The following is a 19,180-nucleotide window of genomic DNA, read 5'->3' on the forward strand; positions in this document are numbered from 1 at the left end:
CTGTGAGGACTTGTTCATTAGAAGAGGTGTGTTTCAGTATTGCCAAGACGAACAAGTGCTCATAACTCTTAACCCTTTAGACTCTCTGGCTACAATTGCGTACGTTCTGCTGTGTCTTAGCTGTGACACAAGTATTTTTCTCGCAATGGAAACTTGATGTATGCAGTGTGAAGGTTCAAGTTTTCCATCATGCGCAAGTGCTGCCAACTGTTGAACAACAACATAAAAATGTCGTGTGACTAGAGCCTCCCGTCGGGTAGACCGTTCGCCGCGCGGGATTAGCCGAGCGGTCTCAGGCGCTGCAGTCATGGACTGTGCGGCTGGTCCCGGCGGAGGTTCGAGTCCTCCCTCGGGCATGGGTGTGTGTGATTGTCCTTAGGATAATTTAGGTTAAGTAGTGTGTAAGCTTAGGGACTGATGACCTTAGCAGTTAAGTTCCATAAGATTTCACGCACATTTGAACAATTTGGGTAGACCGTTCGCCTGGTGCAAGTCTTTCGATTTGACGCCACTTTCGGCGACTTGCGCGTCGATGGGACAAAATGATAATGAGTAGGACAACACAACACCCAGTCCCTGAGCGGAGAAAATCTCCAACCCAGCCGGGAATCGAACCCGGGTCCTTAGGACTAACATTCTATCTCGCTGACCACTCAGTTACCGGGGGCGGACACCAACAATATAAAAAAATCAGCAAGTAAGTGTAGCAGTGCGCAGCAGCTCGAGGCCACCAGAATACACAGATGTGGCTGGTTCGCTGTATTTCTCTATATTACTACATATTGTTATTTTTCATGGTAATTAGTGAATGGTCATTTTACTGTTTATTAGAACAGAATATTTCGCAAGTAGTTATTTCAGTCCCGATTATGAAGCCAAGTGTACTAATTATGTTTTGTTAAAGTACTCCGTCATCAAGCCACAAGCGGCCCATCGGGACCATCCGACCGCCGTGTCATCCTCAATGAGGATGCGGATAGGAGGGGCGTGTGGTCAGCACACCGCTCTCCCGGTCGTTATGATGATTTTCTTTGACCGGAGCCGCTACTATTCTGTCGAGTAGCTCCTCAGTTGGCATCGCGAGGCTGAGTGCACCCCGAAAAATGGCAACAGCACATGGCGGCCCGGATGGTCACCCATCCAATTGCCGGCCACGCCCGACAGCGCTTAACTTCGGTGATCTGACGGGAACCGGTCTATCCACTGCGGCAAGGCCGTTGCCAATGTTTTGTTAACGGGTATATATTTTTTGTATAAATGATGCGTCTACAATCACTAAAAAGTCATATAAGAGCAATACCATATAAATAAAAAATTTCCTTCCTCCAGAAAAAAAATCAGGTCTGAGAGGGTAAACTTATGCACTTTAGAGCCCAGGATTACAGGACAGTTTTACTTATTTTGGTCCACACTCTCAGCTTTCAGCGTATGGAAAGCAATGAGCTTACAGTAGAACTAGTGCTGACAGTTTTTCAGGTACGTATTCTAGACGCCATGGTTACTAGACTTTTTGCTTCGTGTCATATTCCTTAATACTGGCTCATTCTTCCGGGGACGCCCTGTGTGTACAAATATAAAGAGTTAGGAGCAGAACAGGAAATCGCGGCGATCTTCATCAAACCAATCACTGGACGGAAACAGAAAAGTATGTCAATAATTCAAGAATAGTCTTAATCGCATTTATTATTGTTATAATACCGCCAACCGGTTTCAACCCGACGTAGGGGTCATCTTCTGAGCGTTTACACCATTGGTCGACTGCTGGTGGTGTCACTCCTGTCTACATAACGCCAGGAATTTGATAGTTTCCTGCCGTTATGTAGACAGGAGTGACACCACCAGCAGTCGAACAATGGTGTAAACGCCTAGAATATGACCCCTACGTCGGGTTGAAACCGGTTGGCGGTATTATAACAATAATAAATGCGATTAAGACTGTTCTTGAATTATTGATTAATCATACTAATCGCTGCTTCTCTGCACAACCATGTTGTCCAGAAAAGTATGTGCCCTTGGATCATCAAGTCTAGAACGGCGCACTTTGTGAAGCAGACATCCTTGCGGACGGCGAGCACAGCACCATTTCGCTTCATTAACTAAGCTCTGTTTCGAGCCCCTTGGCGGATGTCGATCCAAACGGCCCACTTTTTGCCCTCGCGAGTTGTACAACTCAGCATTCACGAAAGAAGACGTTTCTCAGGTCGCCACACAGTGCTGTCATTATAGAGGAGCTCGGGATAGATTCCGAATCGTAAGTCAATGTCTGGGTGGCGCGGCGGAGGATAAATGGAGGCGGGTAATTTTATATCACATTAGAGAGATTTATGGGGCGCGATGCGAGGCGTGGGCAGCATCCGCCCGGGCAGAGAGATAAGGCGGCAGCCGGCACGGCGCGGGCTGGCGAGGCGAGAGGAGCCGGAGGGATGGCCGGCCAGCTGCGGGCTCTCAGCCGCGGGGTGCGCGCGTGGGCGGTGGGGCGACGGAAGTGGGCGGCGCTCCGTAACAAGTGTCTGGGCGGCGCGGCGGGCCGCGGCGACAGGCGACAGGCGTCGCCGCCCTCCGGCGCTGCATCGGCGAGCAGGTCGCGTTTCTCCCGACCAGCCTGCGCGCTGTTCCACACTGGCCGTGTAAACGTCAGTCAGGGCGTGACCCATATCCGGGACTAATGGGAAAGCTAGTGACATCTGTGAAGGTGGTCATACGGGTAACATCCGACCACATTGTCTTCGGCTGTGACGCCTATAATGGAATTAAAGAACAAATAGTCGCTAACCAACCACTATAACTATTCATAAGGGGGAATTCAAATGAAAAATGAACACCCGCCACAACGGGATGACGGAATGATTACGTTCAAAAGCAACCACATTTATCCCACTGGGAGACGAGACGATCAGTTTGTGTCTCGTAGAACGTGGTAAGCCGTTGACTGATCCACAACCTCACGTACTCTTCCTCGTCCGAGTAAAAGGGACGGGCGGGCATGTCTTCCTTCATCTACATTTATACTCCGCAAGCCTTCCAACGGTGTGTGGCGGAGGGTACTTTACGTGCCACTGTCATTGCCTCCCTTTCCTGTTCCAGTCGCGTATGGTTCGCGGGTAGAGCGACTGTCGGAAAGCCTCCGTGCGCGCTCTAATCTCTGTAATGTTACATCCATGATCTCCTCGGCAGGTATAAGTAGGGGGAAGCAATATATTCGATACCTCATCCAGAAACGCACCCTCTCGAAACCTGGACAGAAAGCTACACCGCGATGCAGAGCGCCACTCTTGCAGAGTTTGCTAAACATCTCCGTAACGCTATCACGGTTACCAAATAACCCTGTGCCGAAAATCGCTGCTCTTCTTTGGATCGTCTCTATCTCCTCTGTCAACCCGACCTGGTACGGATCCCACCCTGATGAGCAATCTCAAGTATAGGTCCAACGAGTGTTTTGTAAGCCATCTCCTTTGTTGATGGACTACATTTTCTAAGAACGCTCCCAATGAATCTCAACCTGGTACCCGCCTTACCAACAATTAATTTTATATGATCATTCCACTTCAAATCGTTCCGTACGCATACTCCCAGATATTTTACAGAAGTAACTGCTACCAGTGTTTGTTCCGCTAACATATAATCATACAATAAAGGATCCTTCTTTCTATGTATTCGTAATACATTACATTTGTGTATGTTAAGGGTAAGTTGCCACTCCCTGCACCACGTGCCTATCCGCTGCAGATCTTCCTGTATTTGGCTGCAATTTTCTAATGCTGCAACCTCTATTTATACTACAGCTTGATCCGCGAAAAGCCGCATGGAACTTCCGACACTATGTACTAGGTCATTTATATATATTGTGAAAAGCAATGGTCCCATAACACTGCCCTGTGGCACGCCAGAGGTTACTTTAGCGTCTGTAGACGTCTCTCCATTGAGAACAACATGCTGTGCTCTCTTTGCTAAAATCTCTTCAATCCAGCCACACATCTGGACTGATATTCCGTAGGTTCTTACTTTATCAGGCGACAGTGCGGAACTGTATCGAACGCCTTCCGGAAGACAAGGAAAATGGCATCCACCTAGGAGCCTATATCTAATATTTTCTGGGTCTCATGAACAAATAAAGCGAGTTGGGTCTCACAAGATCGCTTTTTTCGGAATCCATGTTGATTCCTACAGAGTAGATTCTAGGTTTCCAGAAATGACATGATACGCGAGCAAAAAACATGTTCTAAAATTCTACAACAGATCGATGTCAGAGATATAGGCCTACAGTTTTGCGCATTTGCTCGACGACCCTTCTTGAAAACTGGGACTACTTGTGCTCTTTTCCAATCATTTGGAACCTTCCGGTCCTCTAGAGACTTGCGGTACACGGCTGTTAGAAGGAGGGCAAGTTGTTTCGCGTACTCTGTGTAGAATCGAATTGGTATCCCGTCAGGTCCAGTGGACTTTCCTCTGTTGAGTGATTTCAGTTGCTTTTCTATTCCTTGGACACTTATTTCGATGTCAGCCATTTTTTCGTTCGTGCGAGCATTTAGAGAAGGAAGTGCAGTGCGGGCTTCCTCTGTGAAACAGCTTTGGAAAAAGGTGTTTAGTATTTCAGCTTTACGCCTGTCATCCTCTGTTTCAATGCCATCATCATCCCAAAGTGTCTGGATATGCTGTTTCGGTCCACTTACTGATTTAACGTAAGACCAGAGTTTCCTAGGATTGTGTGTCAAGTCGGTACATAGAATTTTACTTTCGAATTCACTGAACGCTTCACACATAGCCCTCCTTACGCCAAAGACGTGAAAACCACACGGTAAAAGATTCTGATTGTACACAGGATGTTGCAGTGTTTCCCAACCAATTCGCTGAAGGGTATCCATCGTTCAGTTGTCAGTCTGGGGGCGGGAGTTATCAAGCTACAAGATGATTCTGTCTGACAATATTCCTGGGTGATTTCACTTTCTGGTGCGTCACATTTTGTGTTCATAGCGCTACGTATTGATTGTGGTTCCAAACGGGAAGCAAAGGGACCCCTGCAGTCAAAGGTCATCATGACCTCACCAGAAATTGGTGAACAGTTTTGCTATTATTTGGTGAGGGTGATTTGGGATGTTCCATCTGTTGGCTTTGCCGTTTGTCCTCGGGCTCTCATTTGATTACCCTTCACATAAGTAACTAGCTGACTAACTATGCTTTTTCCGGGTACTCATTTTTCCAATTTTCTATTAGAAATGACAAGAAATTGGCTGTGTTTGCAGTGAAGTATCGTAAAAATTTCATTTCCACGTATTCACAAAAACACCCTTGAAATTGTGAAACTGTCATACAAAGAAATATACATAATGTACAAATGTATAAGTACAGTAACCAAATTAAGGCACATGGTCCTCGACAGTATATGTACGGAGGGCACAACTGTTTCGAGTGTCTACAACGCGATTTTGTAAACATCTCTGTGGTAACGCATACTAGTAACTCTAAAAATGGTTCAAATGGCTCCAAGCACCATGGGACTTAACATCTGAGGTCATCCGTCCCCTAGACTTAGAACTGCTTAAGCCTAACTAACCTAAGGGCATCACACACATCCCTGCCCGAGGCAGGATTCGAACCTGCGACCGTAGCAGCAGCGCGGTTCCGAACTGAAGCTACTAGAACCGCTCGGCCACAACGGCCAGCCTAGTAGCTCTATAGACGGCTCTCGTTTTTGCCTACAATCGCTGGCGCTTCGCAAGTCAAAATTGCTGCCAAGTGTCAGGGATTTCCTTGACTCGACTGTAGGGGGGTGTTGTAAAGAATAAATGCCTGATGCGTCGCTTTTTCACGTGTCTGGCTGTATGACGTCATATCTTTTATGTATGGTACAATGATACAATTATGTAGGATACAATTATGTAGGTACATTCAGCAGCATATGTGGATACTGACTCCAAAATGTGTTGCAAATAGGATTAGTCGAAAACAGGCAATAAATTTAAATGTCATTCACATAGCGGCAGTTTTTATCGTATATCAGCGTCTATGACATATACCGTGAACCGTATATGGTACCACGATACATTTTTGTTGGTGGATTTAACGGCATATGAGGATACAGCCTGCGAAATGTATGCGAACACATTTAGTAGTACAGCATCACCATACAAGAATGAAAGTGATCCACGAAATGCTAGCGAGTGCTCCTAGTACCGTGGTAAAGATGAATTCGAATGTTGCATTGCATTATGTAAACCAAGATCACAGCGCCAAACAGAGCAGAACTCGAATTACCTTATCACCTCCACGTCGGCATATCATCCAATTTCAACTCGTGGATGGCGACGAGGAAGTTGGCGAGGGAGGGTGGTACATAACACATGAACTGTATAAAGTTCCGCAGATAGTCCCAGATGTAAAAGCGTAAGGTGCACATTCTTATGGCAGGCCAAGAAACTTTTATTGAATCCTTTACCACACTATTTTTGAAACCAGTCACCAACTCTGTAAACTACAGTCGGAGCGTTCTGCCCGTCGTTCAGTTTCTTGACGAAAGAAATCCTCTGCTTCTTCACGGAGCCATTCGATAATCACTATGTGAACGTTCTCATCGTTGCAAAATCTTTTTCGCGTCAGATGTTCTCTCACTTCCCGAAAAGGTGGAAATCGTATGGTGCAAGACCTGGACTTGCGGATCCGCATCACCCATGTCTCTGAGGCCCGTGTCAAATTGTTGTCACCACGCAAATCCTTTTACCATTTCAACCGTTTCTGTCCCACGCACGTCTCAACAACGCTCTGATCAACAGACTACCACACAGCTCACAACGTTAAAACACTAAAACGTTTACAATACATTTGTGGCGTTAGTAACATAAAATAGAGTAACAACACAACGTTCGACTGTTGTTAACGGACATGCCCGCTTACTGTGTAAGCGTGTCTGTTGGTTCAACCATAATGCTCTTGCACAGTAATATCGTGATGGGCCTGTTGTCCTTACCGCTGCAGAACTGTGTTTGCGGGAGACATGGAAACATGTACTCTCTCTTGTTACAATGCGCGACTCCGTTACGTAATGCTCTTAGCGTGGGACGAGATGTGTGATATTATTTCTGAATTTTCTACATGTATAGAAAGAGCGGACACTACAGTAAAACATTGGGGAATGCAGTAAAGAGACAGACGGCATCACCAGGCGCAGGGCAACTAGCAAAAGAAGACAGAAAAATATGAAGCAAAAGACTGGAACCTAAAAGAGGTGAAGACAGATAGATGTGAAGACCTAGGGAAGAACTGCGCTGGAGTTTGAGTACAACAGAAGGAAAAATCAGGCAGAATAGGGTAAGATTTGCAAGACAAACTCTGAAACGTGGCTGCGAAACATCAACTGCGTAAATCTGAAGAGGTTGAAAAATCAGCCAAATACACTCCTGGAAATGGAAAAAAGAACACATCGACACCGGTGTGTCCGACCCACCATACTTGCTCCGGACACTGCGAGAGGGCTGTACAAGCAATGATCACACGCACGGCACAGCGGACACACCAGGAACCGCTGTGTTGGCCGTCGAATGGCGCTAGCTGCGCAGCATTTGTGCACCGCCGCCGTCAGTGTCAGCCAGTTTGCCGTGGCATACGGAGCTCCATCGCAGTCTTTAACACTGGTAGCATGCCGCGACAGCGTGGACGTGAACCGTATGTGCAGTTGACGGGCTTTGAGCGAGGGCGTATAGTGGGCATGCGGGAGGCCGGGTGGACGTACCGCCGAATTGCTCAACACGTGGGGCGTGAGGTCTCCACAGTACATCGATGTTGTCGCCAGTGGTCGGCGGAAGGTGCACGTGCCCGTTGACCTGGGACCGGACAGCAGCGACGCACGGATGCACGCCAAGACCGTAGGATCCTACGCAGTGCCGTAGGGGACCGCACCGCCACTTCCCAGCAAATTAGGGACACTGTTGCTCCTGGGGTATCGGCGAGGACCATTCGCAACCGTCTCCATGAAGCTGGGCTACGGTCCCGCACACCGTTAGGCCGTCTTCCGCTCACGCCCCAACATCGTGCAGCCCGCCTCCAGTGGTGTCGCGACAGCCGTGAATGGAGGGACGAATGGAGACGTGTCGGCTTCAGCGATGAGAGTCGCTTCTCCCTTGGTGCCAATGATGGTCGTATGAGTGTTTTGCGCCGTACAGGTGAGCGCCACAATCAGGACTGCATACGACCGAGGCACACAGGGCCAACACCCGGCATCATGGTGTGGGGAGCGATCTCCTACACTGGCTGTACACCACTGGTGATCGTCGAGGGGACACTGAATAGTGCACGGTACATCCAAACCGTCATCGAACCCATCGTTCTACCATTCCTAGACCGGCAAGGGAACTTGCTGTTCCAACAGGACAATGCACGTCCGCATGTATCCCGTGCCACCCAACGTGCTCTAGAAGGTGTAAGTCAACTACCCTGGCCAGCAAGATCTCCGGATCTGTCCCCCATTGAGCATGTTTGGGACTGGATGAAGCGTCGTCTTACGCGGTCTGCACGTCCAGCACGAACGCTGGTCCAACTGAGGCGCCAGGTGGAAATGGCATGGCAAGCCGTTCCACAGGACTACATCCAGCATCTCTACGATCGTCTCCATGGGAGAATAGCAGCCTGCATTGCTGCGAAAGGTGGATATACACTGTACTAGTGCCGACATTGTGCATGCTCTGTTGCCTGTGTCTATGTGCCTGTGGTTCTGTCAGTGTGATCATGTGATGTATCTGACCCCAGGAATGTGTCAATAAAGTTTCCCCTTCCTGGGACAATGAATTCACGGTGTTCTTATTTCAATTTCCAGGAGTGTAGTTGCTAATATCTTTGGAAGTAGTGTGCCTTGTTACGTCACTAATGGTACATTAGACTGGATAAAGCCGAGAGGCTTTTGCCATATGAAAAACTGACAAAACAAGAATTATCCCAAGCCATGCCATATGTAATCTGGCTGCTATCTAAAGCCATGGCCTGGTATAATTCTTGTTTTGTCAATTTCGTATATGACAAGAGCCCCTAGGTTTTATCTATTATAATGTACCATCATGTGATTTAACAAGGCCCACTACTTCTGAAGAAGATATTTTTATATATATCGAAACCTATGTCAATTGCAACTAAATCTTTACTTCTGACTCGTTTTCAACCTCTTCAGATTTGCAAGACATGTGACCAGGATGGACATAATGTCAAAAGAATATGGGAAACAACTGGAGGGCGTTGTGGCAGAGCGGCTCTAGGCGCTCCAGCCCGGAACCACGCTGCTACTACGGTCGCAGGTTCGAATCCTGCCTCGGGCATGGATCTATGTGATGTCCCTAGGTTAGTTAGATTGAAGTAGTTCTAAGTCTAGGGGACTGATGACCTCAGATGTTAAATCCCATAGTGCTTAGATCCATTTGAACCATTTGAACTGGAGGGCAAGAGGAAAGAAACAAAGTGATTTATCCTACTCACGAAGGACTGGTCTGAACTGAGGATCAAGGCGAAAGAGAAAGGAAACTGGAGAAGCGAGTACATGCCGAGCAACCTTTAAGAGATGAACGACAGAGAAGGAAACTGGAAAAGGACAGACAGTCAGCGGTCAAGCATACCAGAAAACAGATGCTGAAGACCTCTGAAAAACAGCGAGATAAGTGAGAAGATGAAAAGCTTCTGGAGGAGAAGAAGAAAATTCAGTCCATGAAGGGACTACCCTTGGACCTATAGATACCGTAACGGAAGATGGCGATGATGATGATGATGATTTCGGGGGGTATATGGGGTGCAGGTTTTATTTTAACTTTTTTTCAGAGAGGAAACAAATAATTGCGACTCTAGGTAATCAATTTTTTTGATTGTGTAGGTCGCTGTTCCAACTGACAGAATGTCGGAAACATATAATGCGCTCTTGTTGAAAGATAGCGTCACGGAGACCTCGATTGTACGACATACGACACGGCAACGTCCTTAACACGTCATAAGTGCGACAGCTAATGTTAAAATTACCGGACGGCCATGCGAATCCGAGATTATCGCATTGTGTAATGAGTAGGACTGCAAAAAGTGGCCGTGCTCATACCCTGTGGTGTTTTGGACTCTGTCGTCCGTGTGGATATTTTCCTTGCTGAAAACCATACCCATGGTATGTAGCGTAGGTGAACGATGTTGCACGGCTGCTCTAGCTTGTGATGGGAGTTTAATTCTCTCATGAAGTAGTGTCAGCCTAGTGCAGACTCATCATTCGATAATCTCATTTCACAAAAACAGGGAGGGAAAAAGTGAACTGTGGGCAGAAGTGCTAAAGTGGTGAATGTGCAATCAGATTAATTTGGTGGTATACTATAAAAAATTTTACAGTTTTCTTCTACATCTACATACATACTTCGCAAGCCACTGCGGATGGCTACGATGGATGGTACGTCATACTACCATTAATCCTACGCTGTCCTATTCCGCTCGCTTTCCCAGCGGCTACCTATATTCATCTGTGCCTGCCCTGATGTTTTATTCTTATGATCCTTACACGCGATAAACTATGTTGTCAACATAACAGTCGTACTGTCTTATGCCAAAACAGGATGGATCTAAGCACTATGGGACTTAACAGCTGAGGTCGTCAGTCCCCAAAGAACTACTTAAACCTAAATAACCTACGGACATCACACACATCCGTGCCCGAGGCAGGATTCGAACCTGAGACCGTAGCAGCTGCGTGGTTCCGGACTGAAGCGCCTAGAACCGCTCGGCCAACGCGGCCGGCCCAAAACAGGATTTGGAATTTACCTAAAAGGTTTCCTAGAGAGCTACGTCTTTATTTCAAGGATTACCATTTAAGTATTCTGAGAACTTCCGTTACACTTTCGTATCGGCTACACCCATTTGTGTCACTGTACTGATTCGACGTCTAGCTATTTGATAAGCACTCCGAACACTGGAACAACATTCTAGACTAGATCGCACTAGCTTCTTGCACGCAGTTTACTTTTCAGATACCTTACATTTTCTAGGAACCCTTCCAACATATCTAAATCGTCCATTTGCGTTCCCTAATCTTTGGTACGGTTCGTCAATCTTTCTTTTCAACATGTATATTCTCCCAAGAGCAGCTAGCAAACTATTGCAGAGTCCTCAACAGATTGCTCCGTTTCTAGTAGTCCTTTTTTTGACAAGAAAAAGAGACTTGCAAAGGTGGCTCGCTGACTATGTGTAACATTTCAAATGTTAATAATGAAAGTTGACATGTTGCCTTTTCGTTTGGAGGTACAAATTTTCATCCTAACGAATACTGTGTTTCGTAACTTATGAAAAATAATTAACATTTCAACCAAAATCTGTTCTGATAATTGTTATAGATCCCGTTTAAATTCAGCTGTTCTCACAATCGCACAATAATTTGACGCCGATAGACAAAAGGCGTCCAAAATAATTTCTGCCAAAAATGAACCAACTCTCACTTGAAAACTACTACGCTGCAAAGAAATGTTTCTGCAAAATAGCTCGCTACTCGTTGATACCTCTCGCTCAATTCTTTTCAGGGGAAACAGTTAACAGTAGCGTCATTTTGACCTAAGAACATTAGTTTCAAGGTACTGCCATCTGACACCAACTATCTGCGCCATTTTGACTTGAATGGACACATGATGTTGTTCAAATCGTAAGACAACAGTTGACGGTGACCGTTATCGTTCTGCGTCATAGCTTGGCATGAGATCTCTTAAAACCTTCTCAGTGGTCCACTTATTGTACGTAACTCTTTTTACTCAGCTAGTTGCTTGCAATTAGGGCAAAACATGTTCCTGTTCCACTTTGCCGATATACTTTACGCAATAAGGAGTTGAATGTGCACTTTTTTTCCTCACAAGCAGTAAGCATCCCACGAAACCACCAAGGTATTCAGAGCTTCCTCAACCAGATTATTGTAATCATAGTTGGTTAAAGATTTGAATCTCAAGGCCAAATTTGCAAGAAAGAGCTGGAGTAACCGCTACCGTTTAAAATGGTTGTGTACAGAATGTACATGAGATATGCGCTTGGCAGGACAGAGTTTGTCCGCACGAGCTAACATGCACCGAAGTAGGTTACAATGTTTTTAATACAGTTGGCAATAAAATACGAGTTGGTCAATTACCCCTCCTTTGATACCACATCTGAATGTATTTCGTTAGGTGTTGTTAATACAGTATATAATTATAAGTTACTTCTTTAGAATGGACCATAGTGTCACCTCTTGAAATGTATATTTCCTCTTGAAACAAATAGTGGAAGTGAATTTTACTTAAATCGCAGGAGTACGCCGAAAGACGTTGACCTAGTGTTTCTGAGTAAAAACCGGAAGTAACTGGAAACCTGAGACAAAGTCGTATAGATTTTGTGTCATTCACGTATCTTGGGTCATCACATATATCATCTAACGGAATACTATCAGACACAGGCCTACCCGTCAGTTGTGTACGATGCAATGGGATCAAAGTGAAATGAGAAACCGAAAAGCCATGTGGCTGCTAAAGCAAATGGCTCTGAGCACTATGCGACTTAACTTCTGAGGTCATCAGTCGCCTAGAACTTAGAACTAATTAAACCTAACTAACCTAAGGACATCACACACATCCATGCCCGAGGCAGGATTCGAACGTGCGACCGTAGCGGTCGCTTGGTTCCAGACTGTAGCGCCTAGAACTGCTCGGCCACTCCGGCTGGCGAGAGCTTAGTGATTTATCTTCTACTGTTAATATGCAATATTTTAAAGCAGCAGCACAAATTATCAGTCTTTATGATAATAACACAACTAAAAAATCTGCAACTGAAAAAGTGATGCGAATTACGAAGTAGAACGATCGTAAAGATATAATCAAAATTGTAGTTCATCTACGAAAAACATTGTTATTATAGCACCTGTGCGATCTGTGATAAACAGCTTCATGCATGTGACTAATATCACGCCGAACTTGAAAAGTGTGTCTGAAGGCAGAACTTCATAATTCTCGAAAAATAAACGTATAAGAGACGTGCTTATTCTTCATTCACGAAAATCAAACTTTCAGTGAGGAATCTACACATTTTTTGCAACCATAAATTTAACGCTTCCTAAGAAATTATAAAAATAATATTAATATCAGTTCTTCCTACCTTCACTCTTTGACTGAAAAGCAAGCAAGCTCTAACCCGAGGTAAATATATCTTCTGGGAGGCCGCGTGTTGTGGTTTGCGAAGTACCGATGCACAAGTAGAAAGTGATCAGTTCCACGACTATCGCATCCCAGAAGATCACCTCGCAACGATGGCAACTGTAATTTTAACTGAAGTCTCACTTTAACCTCGTCGCATGACTCCAGAAAGGAAATTCCATCAGAATCATGTCTGTTGCCAGTGCAGACAATGGCTTCGATCCTTCACGCTTTCTGCGTAGAAGTGAAGCGTTACTAGTTTCTGAGTAATGCACCCGAGTTGTCCTTTCCTCTTTACGCGATATTTGGACTAGTTCCATGATAGTCTTCGTCGTCTGTGGAGCGCAGATTTTAGAGACAAAATTTGACTTTTGCCATTGCAGAGCTATAATGTAAACTTAGCCACGTGTATGTAGAATATATGGGACAGTCAAATGAAAATGAGACAGAAGGAAAAATCTGAGTATTCTATTGAGGATGAGATTTTCAGTCTGCAGCGGAGTGTGCACTTATATGAAACTTCTTGGCAGATTAAAACTGTGTGCCGGACCGAGACTCGACATCGGGACCTATCGCAGGCAAGTGCTCTACCAACTGAGCTACCTAAGCACGAGTCACGACCCGTCCTCACAGCTTCAATTCTGCCAGTACCTCGTCTCCTACCTTCCAAACTTCACAGAAGCTCTTCTGCGAACCTTGCAGAACTAGCACTTCTGGAAGAAAGGATATTGCGGAGGCATGACTTAGCCACAGTCTGAGGGATGTTTCTATAGTGAAATTCTCACTCTGCAGCGGAGTGTGCGCTCATATGAAACTTCCTGGCACATTAAAGCTGTGTGCCGGACCGAGACTCCAACTCGGGACCTTTTTTTAAGTACACTATTTCTTATTTCAAAGTAATCGCCATAAATGTTAATACATTTATCCCACTGTGAAACACGACGATTAATGCCTTCATGAAAAATGTTTGCTGTTGACTACTGAACCATGAATGTACCCCAGCGTTCAGCGTGCACCTCTTCGTCCGAAGTAAATCGACGGCCACGGATGGTTTTCCTCAAGACACCAAAAATATGGAAATCGCAGTGGGAGGGATCGGAACTGTATGGAGGATGCGTAAGGGTTTGTTTGCGAAACTTCTGCAGCGTAGATGAAACAACCTTGGCAACTTGTGAGCGGGCCATGGAGTTCAAAAATGGCTCTAAGCACTATGGGACTTAACATCTGAGGTCATCAGTCCCCTAGACTTAAAACTACTTAAACCTAACTAACCTAAGGACATCACACACATCCATGCCCGAGGCAGGATCCAAACCTGTGACCGTAGTAGCAGCACGGTTCCGGACGGAAGTGCCTAGAACCGCTCGGCCACAGCGGCCGGCGGGCCATGGAGTCCTGGTAAAAGACATTCGGGGGCATCGATATGCTTTGACGAAGAGGTGCACGCCTAGCTACAATCATGTTTCATAGTTAAAGAGAAACATTTTTCCATGAAGGCACTGACCGTCTTGTATCACAGTGGGATGACTGTATTAGCTGTCATGGTGATTATTTTCGAAACATTAAATAGTGTCATTACTTTCTCTCCATCTGTTCCGTTTTTATTTGACTGTCCCTTATACTATGATAGCAAACCATCGAAGACTACGACTTCAATAGCATAAGAATAACATTCTCCGTATAAGTATATTATGATATGCTTAGGACAATTACTGACTTAATTTGGAAATAATTCGTTCTATTATTTTCACTTCCCGCGTTTCATGTGTATTATGTGTCTTGTTTATCCAACATTTTCCACGCCTACGAGGCTCACCTCGCCATCCAACATCCACTCTAACCACAGGACGTTCAGACTGAACATTCACCCACGTCTGAATCCTGGTCACAGCGGTGCGTTTCCGCCTCTGTGTGGAACTATTCCTCTAACAGCGCATCTGTGGCAAGACCGAGGATTAAGAGCGAAAACAATGGCAGCTGCGAAGTTATGGCTTCGCATACTGATAATGCAAACAATTGACACGACAAGATGTTCGTGTAAGTCAAGAAAACGTTCTCTCTTTCTTTTGTCTCTGATGAGCAGTGGCTTATCTCCCACGCTCATATCTTTGCCAGTTCTTTCGTTTTATGCATCGCTGACTAGACTGCCACCAAGGACTTACTGAGCCGACGCTTCTTTCCGTTTTCCTGTTTCTAATAGCCATATATTATAGGCAAATTTAGGGACAGTGACCAATGTCAATTATCCTGCCTCGGGCATGGATGTGTGTGATGTCCTTAGGTTAGTTAGGTTTAAGTAGTTCTAAGTTCTAGGGGACTGATGACCTCAGCTGTTAAGTCCCATCATGCTCAGAGCCATTTGAACCATTTTTTGAACCAATGTCAATTTATAAATAATCCTCATATTCGATAATTACACTTTCCTAAGGGTACGGAGTATTAATACAGAGAGCTCCTATTAACGAAATCGAATTTATGTAATTCGACAATATCAGATTTCGAATGACATATCATAAGAAGCGTTTTTCTTATTCATATCAGTTTGCAGCATCAATTTCTTGCCGCCACAATTATCAGTGGGATGTTTGTGGGTGTGTGAAATCTTATGGGACTTAACTGCTAAGGTCATCAGTCCATAAGGTTACACACTATTTAACCTAAATTATCCTAAGGACAAACACACACACCCATGCCCGAGGGAGGACTCGAACCTCCGCCGGGACCAGCAGCGGGATGTTTGTAAAAGGCATGTATAACAGATGCTGAAGTAAAAGATAATGCTTTATAAAACTGTATAAACTTTTACCTGCAGTTCACTTTCAGGTAAAAATGTCTCCCCTCCACTGGAATATATGTAACGGAGCTACGAGTACAGGATGTAGACACATGGTTGACCACCTACGGAAATTGGGGTGTGGCGGTGTGTCGCGCTCCGATAGCCAAATGGTAAGGCGACCACTCGCGATAAACGGGAAATTCGGGTTCGAGTCCCGGTCCGTTACAAATATTCACTGTCGTCATTGTATTATACAGCTGATGGTTGTCCATATTCGTAACTGCGAATACATTCCATGCTGTCATAACTGCGTAACTGCAGTGTCTGAAAGTAGTCAGATCATAGTAGCTGAAGATGGCAACAACTGTGGAAGGGTACACTCTGTCAGATATGTCCTGAAACTGTAGAAAAGTGTCATGTAAGAATATAATAGAACAGATTTCAATAAAATAGTTTTAATCCAACATAACGCTCCAATGTGGAAAAGACATTCTCAATTTTCCCTCGTTCTTATTCAATTTAGCGCTCCTGTCGAATTTGAACAGAATCCATAAAGCTTTAGATTAAAATGTTAATAGATAATGAACAACGACGGAACGTTAAAGTTAACAGCTGCATTACATATTTTCAAAAATCACATTATCAATAAAAAAACACTTTTCTTTCTTTACTTGCAAAAACACTGGAAAATGTTTACCGAAAATCAACACTTGTAGTCTATCAGATAAGCCAACTGTGATATCGTAGACTTCTGAGTGTGACAGGATTGCAGGTTTATATACGACGTGTTAACTAAAGTGTTCAGTGCAACTTTGGCTGTATCAGAGGCACGTTGATGACAGCGACAAGAAACAGAAAACAGTGGAAGGGAGCGAGCGAAGAGATGCAGTAGTAACAGGAAGAACTCGCGTTAGTGAATAACGAATTTCAAATTCCAGTGGAGGTGTTCTGATGTAGGTTTTTCGCTATTCTCTTAAACCTCTTATGGTAAATCTGGTGTGGTTACTTCGATATATCCACGAATGATTTTCTTCCACCTCCTTGTCCTCCTGATGTGTAGTGATCTTGGATCGATGAGAAGTTAAATCCCAAAATTCATGCAGTGCTGTAAGGTCAGTGAAGTGACATCAAATAAACTGACACTATCTGCAACGAAGAGTTAAAGCAATCAAGCTATGTCCAATTTTCTTCCGATGACAAAAAGAAGGGGGATCAGGTGTAACAGAAATTATGTCAAAAGCAAACATTAGAAAGAAATTACGGTATATTGATAATTTTTACTTATGGACCGTCTGACAGCAACTGAATAAAACACAATTTTAGTGCCATACGCGTTTCGCCTTTATTTTCTGCAAGGCATCATCAGTGGCAGGTTGCATGGACAATTTCTTACATATTGCGCTCCTGTTGCATTTTTGGTGTTGTTCTTCTTCTTATGAATGCCAATTTGCGGTTTTTTTCCCCACATTCCACAGCACTATGAACTGAACGCTTGTTTCAGTGCAATGTTGTGGTTTCTGTTGCAAAAGAAATTATGTCAAAAGCAAACATTAGAAATAAATTACGGTATATTCTGTTGCAACAGAAACCAAAACAATGCGTTGCAACAAGCGTTCAGTTCATAGTGCTGTGGAATGTGGGAAAAAAAAACGCAAATTGGCATTCATAAGAAGAAGAACAACACCAAAAATGCAACAGGAGCGCAATATGTAAGAAATTGTCCATGCAACCTGCCACTGATGATGCCGTGCAGAAAATAAAGGCGAAACGGGTATGGCACTAAAATTGTGTTTCATTCAGTTGCTGTCAAACGGTCCATAAGTAAAAATTGTCAATATACCGTAATATTACACGCAACTCGGGAAGACAGGACTACAAAAGTTGAAGATTAGGAAGAAACACCATACACTCACAGTCCTTTTCGTATGTAGCACATACACAGCTACTGGGGAGTCTGTCAGCATAGTATATTTCTGATAAACGCATTCGCTGAGCGAAACGGCGTATGGCGTCTGTGAACGAGTCATACACGAGGTAGGCTGAGGTATGTAGGAAGCTTTCCCTAAACTGACAGGTGTCAGTTGGTAAGGGGGAGGAAACGTCTCACATCAAGAACGTCACAGTCAGTTAATGTCTTTAATTGGAACACAAAATAGTAAAACTTTTTTGGTCTCGTCCCAACTCAATGTAGTAGCAGCGAGAGAAAGTTGTCAGGTCGCCGAAGTTACATCCACGTTAACAAGTCACACAGCTGTATGTAGCTCTCACACGGTTATTGGATCGTCTATCAGCATAGTATATATACAATAAACACATTCGATAAACAAAACAACGAATGGCATCTTTAAACGAATCGGTAGGTGGTATGTAGGAAGCTTTCCCTAAACTGACGGGTACCAGGTAGTACAGCGTCATATCAGTAATGTCACATTCAGCTACTGTCTTTAGTTGGAACACGAAATAGTAGAACTTGTCTGGGCACGTCGCAATTGAACCTAGGTGCGACGAGAGTGAGTTGTCAGGTCGCCGAAACGTCGTCCTCGTTAACAAGTGACCCCCGTTGCCCGGCTGACAGAACCGCTTGTGGAGGCGTGACGGGCTTCGGCGGTGCGAGCTCACCTTGCGCGGCCGCGCCCACCACGTCCCATCGCCGGGCGGCCATGAGCAGCAGCAGCGTCAGCACCACGTGCGGCCGCATGTCAGGCGAGAGCGCAGGCGAGCCGGCCACTGTGTCATGCTGCGCGCCGCGCCGCGGTCACACTGACTGCCGCCCGCCCGGCTCCGTCGCGGGAACTTTGCCAGCCAGCGCCGCCCCGCGCGGCCGAGGATCTAGGCCCGCCGCAGAGGGGGCGCGCAGGATCTAGGGCCGACCCTCACTCGTGCCTCGTAGCTCACAAGGGGAAGGCCTCAGATACGGCCAACCGATTCAGCTCAAATTTGACATGTCGCTTGTGTACAACCTAAAACGAAGGAATCTGACATATTTTGGGTGAACAACCCCGCGTTTTTGAGAAAATAACCCATAAAAGTAATGACGAGGAATCGACTCAAAATTGGCGGGATCGATAGATAATTGTAAATAGAGCATTTTTCACCATCAGATGTGGGACCCGAAAACGTATACTTTACCAGAAATCGAAGTAAGAAACTTTTACAACTGTCCCGTCTGTAACCAAATGGTAAACGATTTTCGCCGCCAGCACCGATAGCCCAACGGCCAAGGTAACTGCCTGAGAATCAGAGAACCCGGGTTCGAGTCACG

General features: G+C 45.2%; 1 protein-coding gene and 1 pseudogene across 1 annotated transcript in view; both read right to left on the reverse strand.

Annotated features, from left to right (window-relative positions):
• The window catches only part of LOC126234828 (reversion-inducing cysteine-rich protein with Kazal motifs), a 383,413-nt gene extending 364,747 nt beyond the window's left edge, over positions 1-18,666 (reverse strand). The window contains exon 1 of the mRNA XM_049943570.1: positions 18,538-18,666. Coding sequence (XP_049799527.1) covers positions 18,538-18,616 — 79 coding nt within the window. The 5' untranslated portion in view covers positions 18,617-18,666. The remainder of the gene's footprint in view (positions 1-18,537) is intronic.
• On the reverse strand, positions 1,105-1,222 carry LOC126237577 (5S ribosomal RNA; annotated as a pseudogene).
• Positions 18,667-19,180: the final 514 nt, after the last annotated feature.

Source organism: Schistocerca nitens, chromosome 2 (assembly GCF_023898315.1).
Source record: "Schistocerca nitens isolate TAMUIC-IGC-003100 chromosome 2, iqSchNite1.1, whole genome shotgun sequence".
NCBI classification, from domain to species: Eukaryota; Metazoa; Arthropoda; class Insecta; order Orthoptera; family Acrididae; genus Schistocerca; species Schistocerca nitens.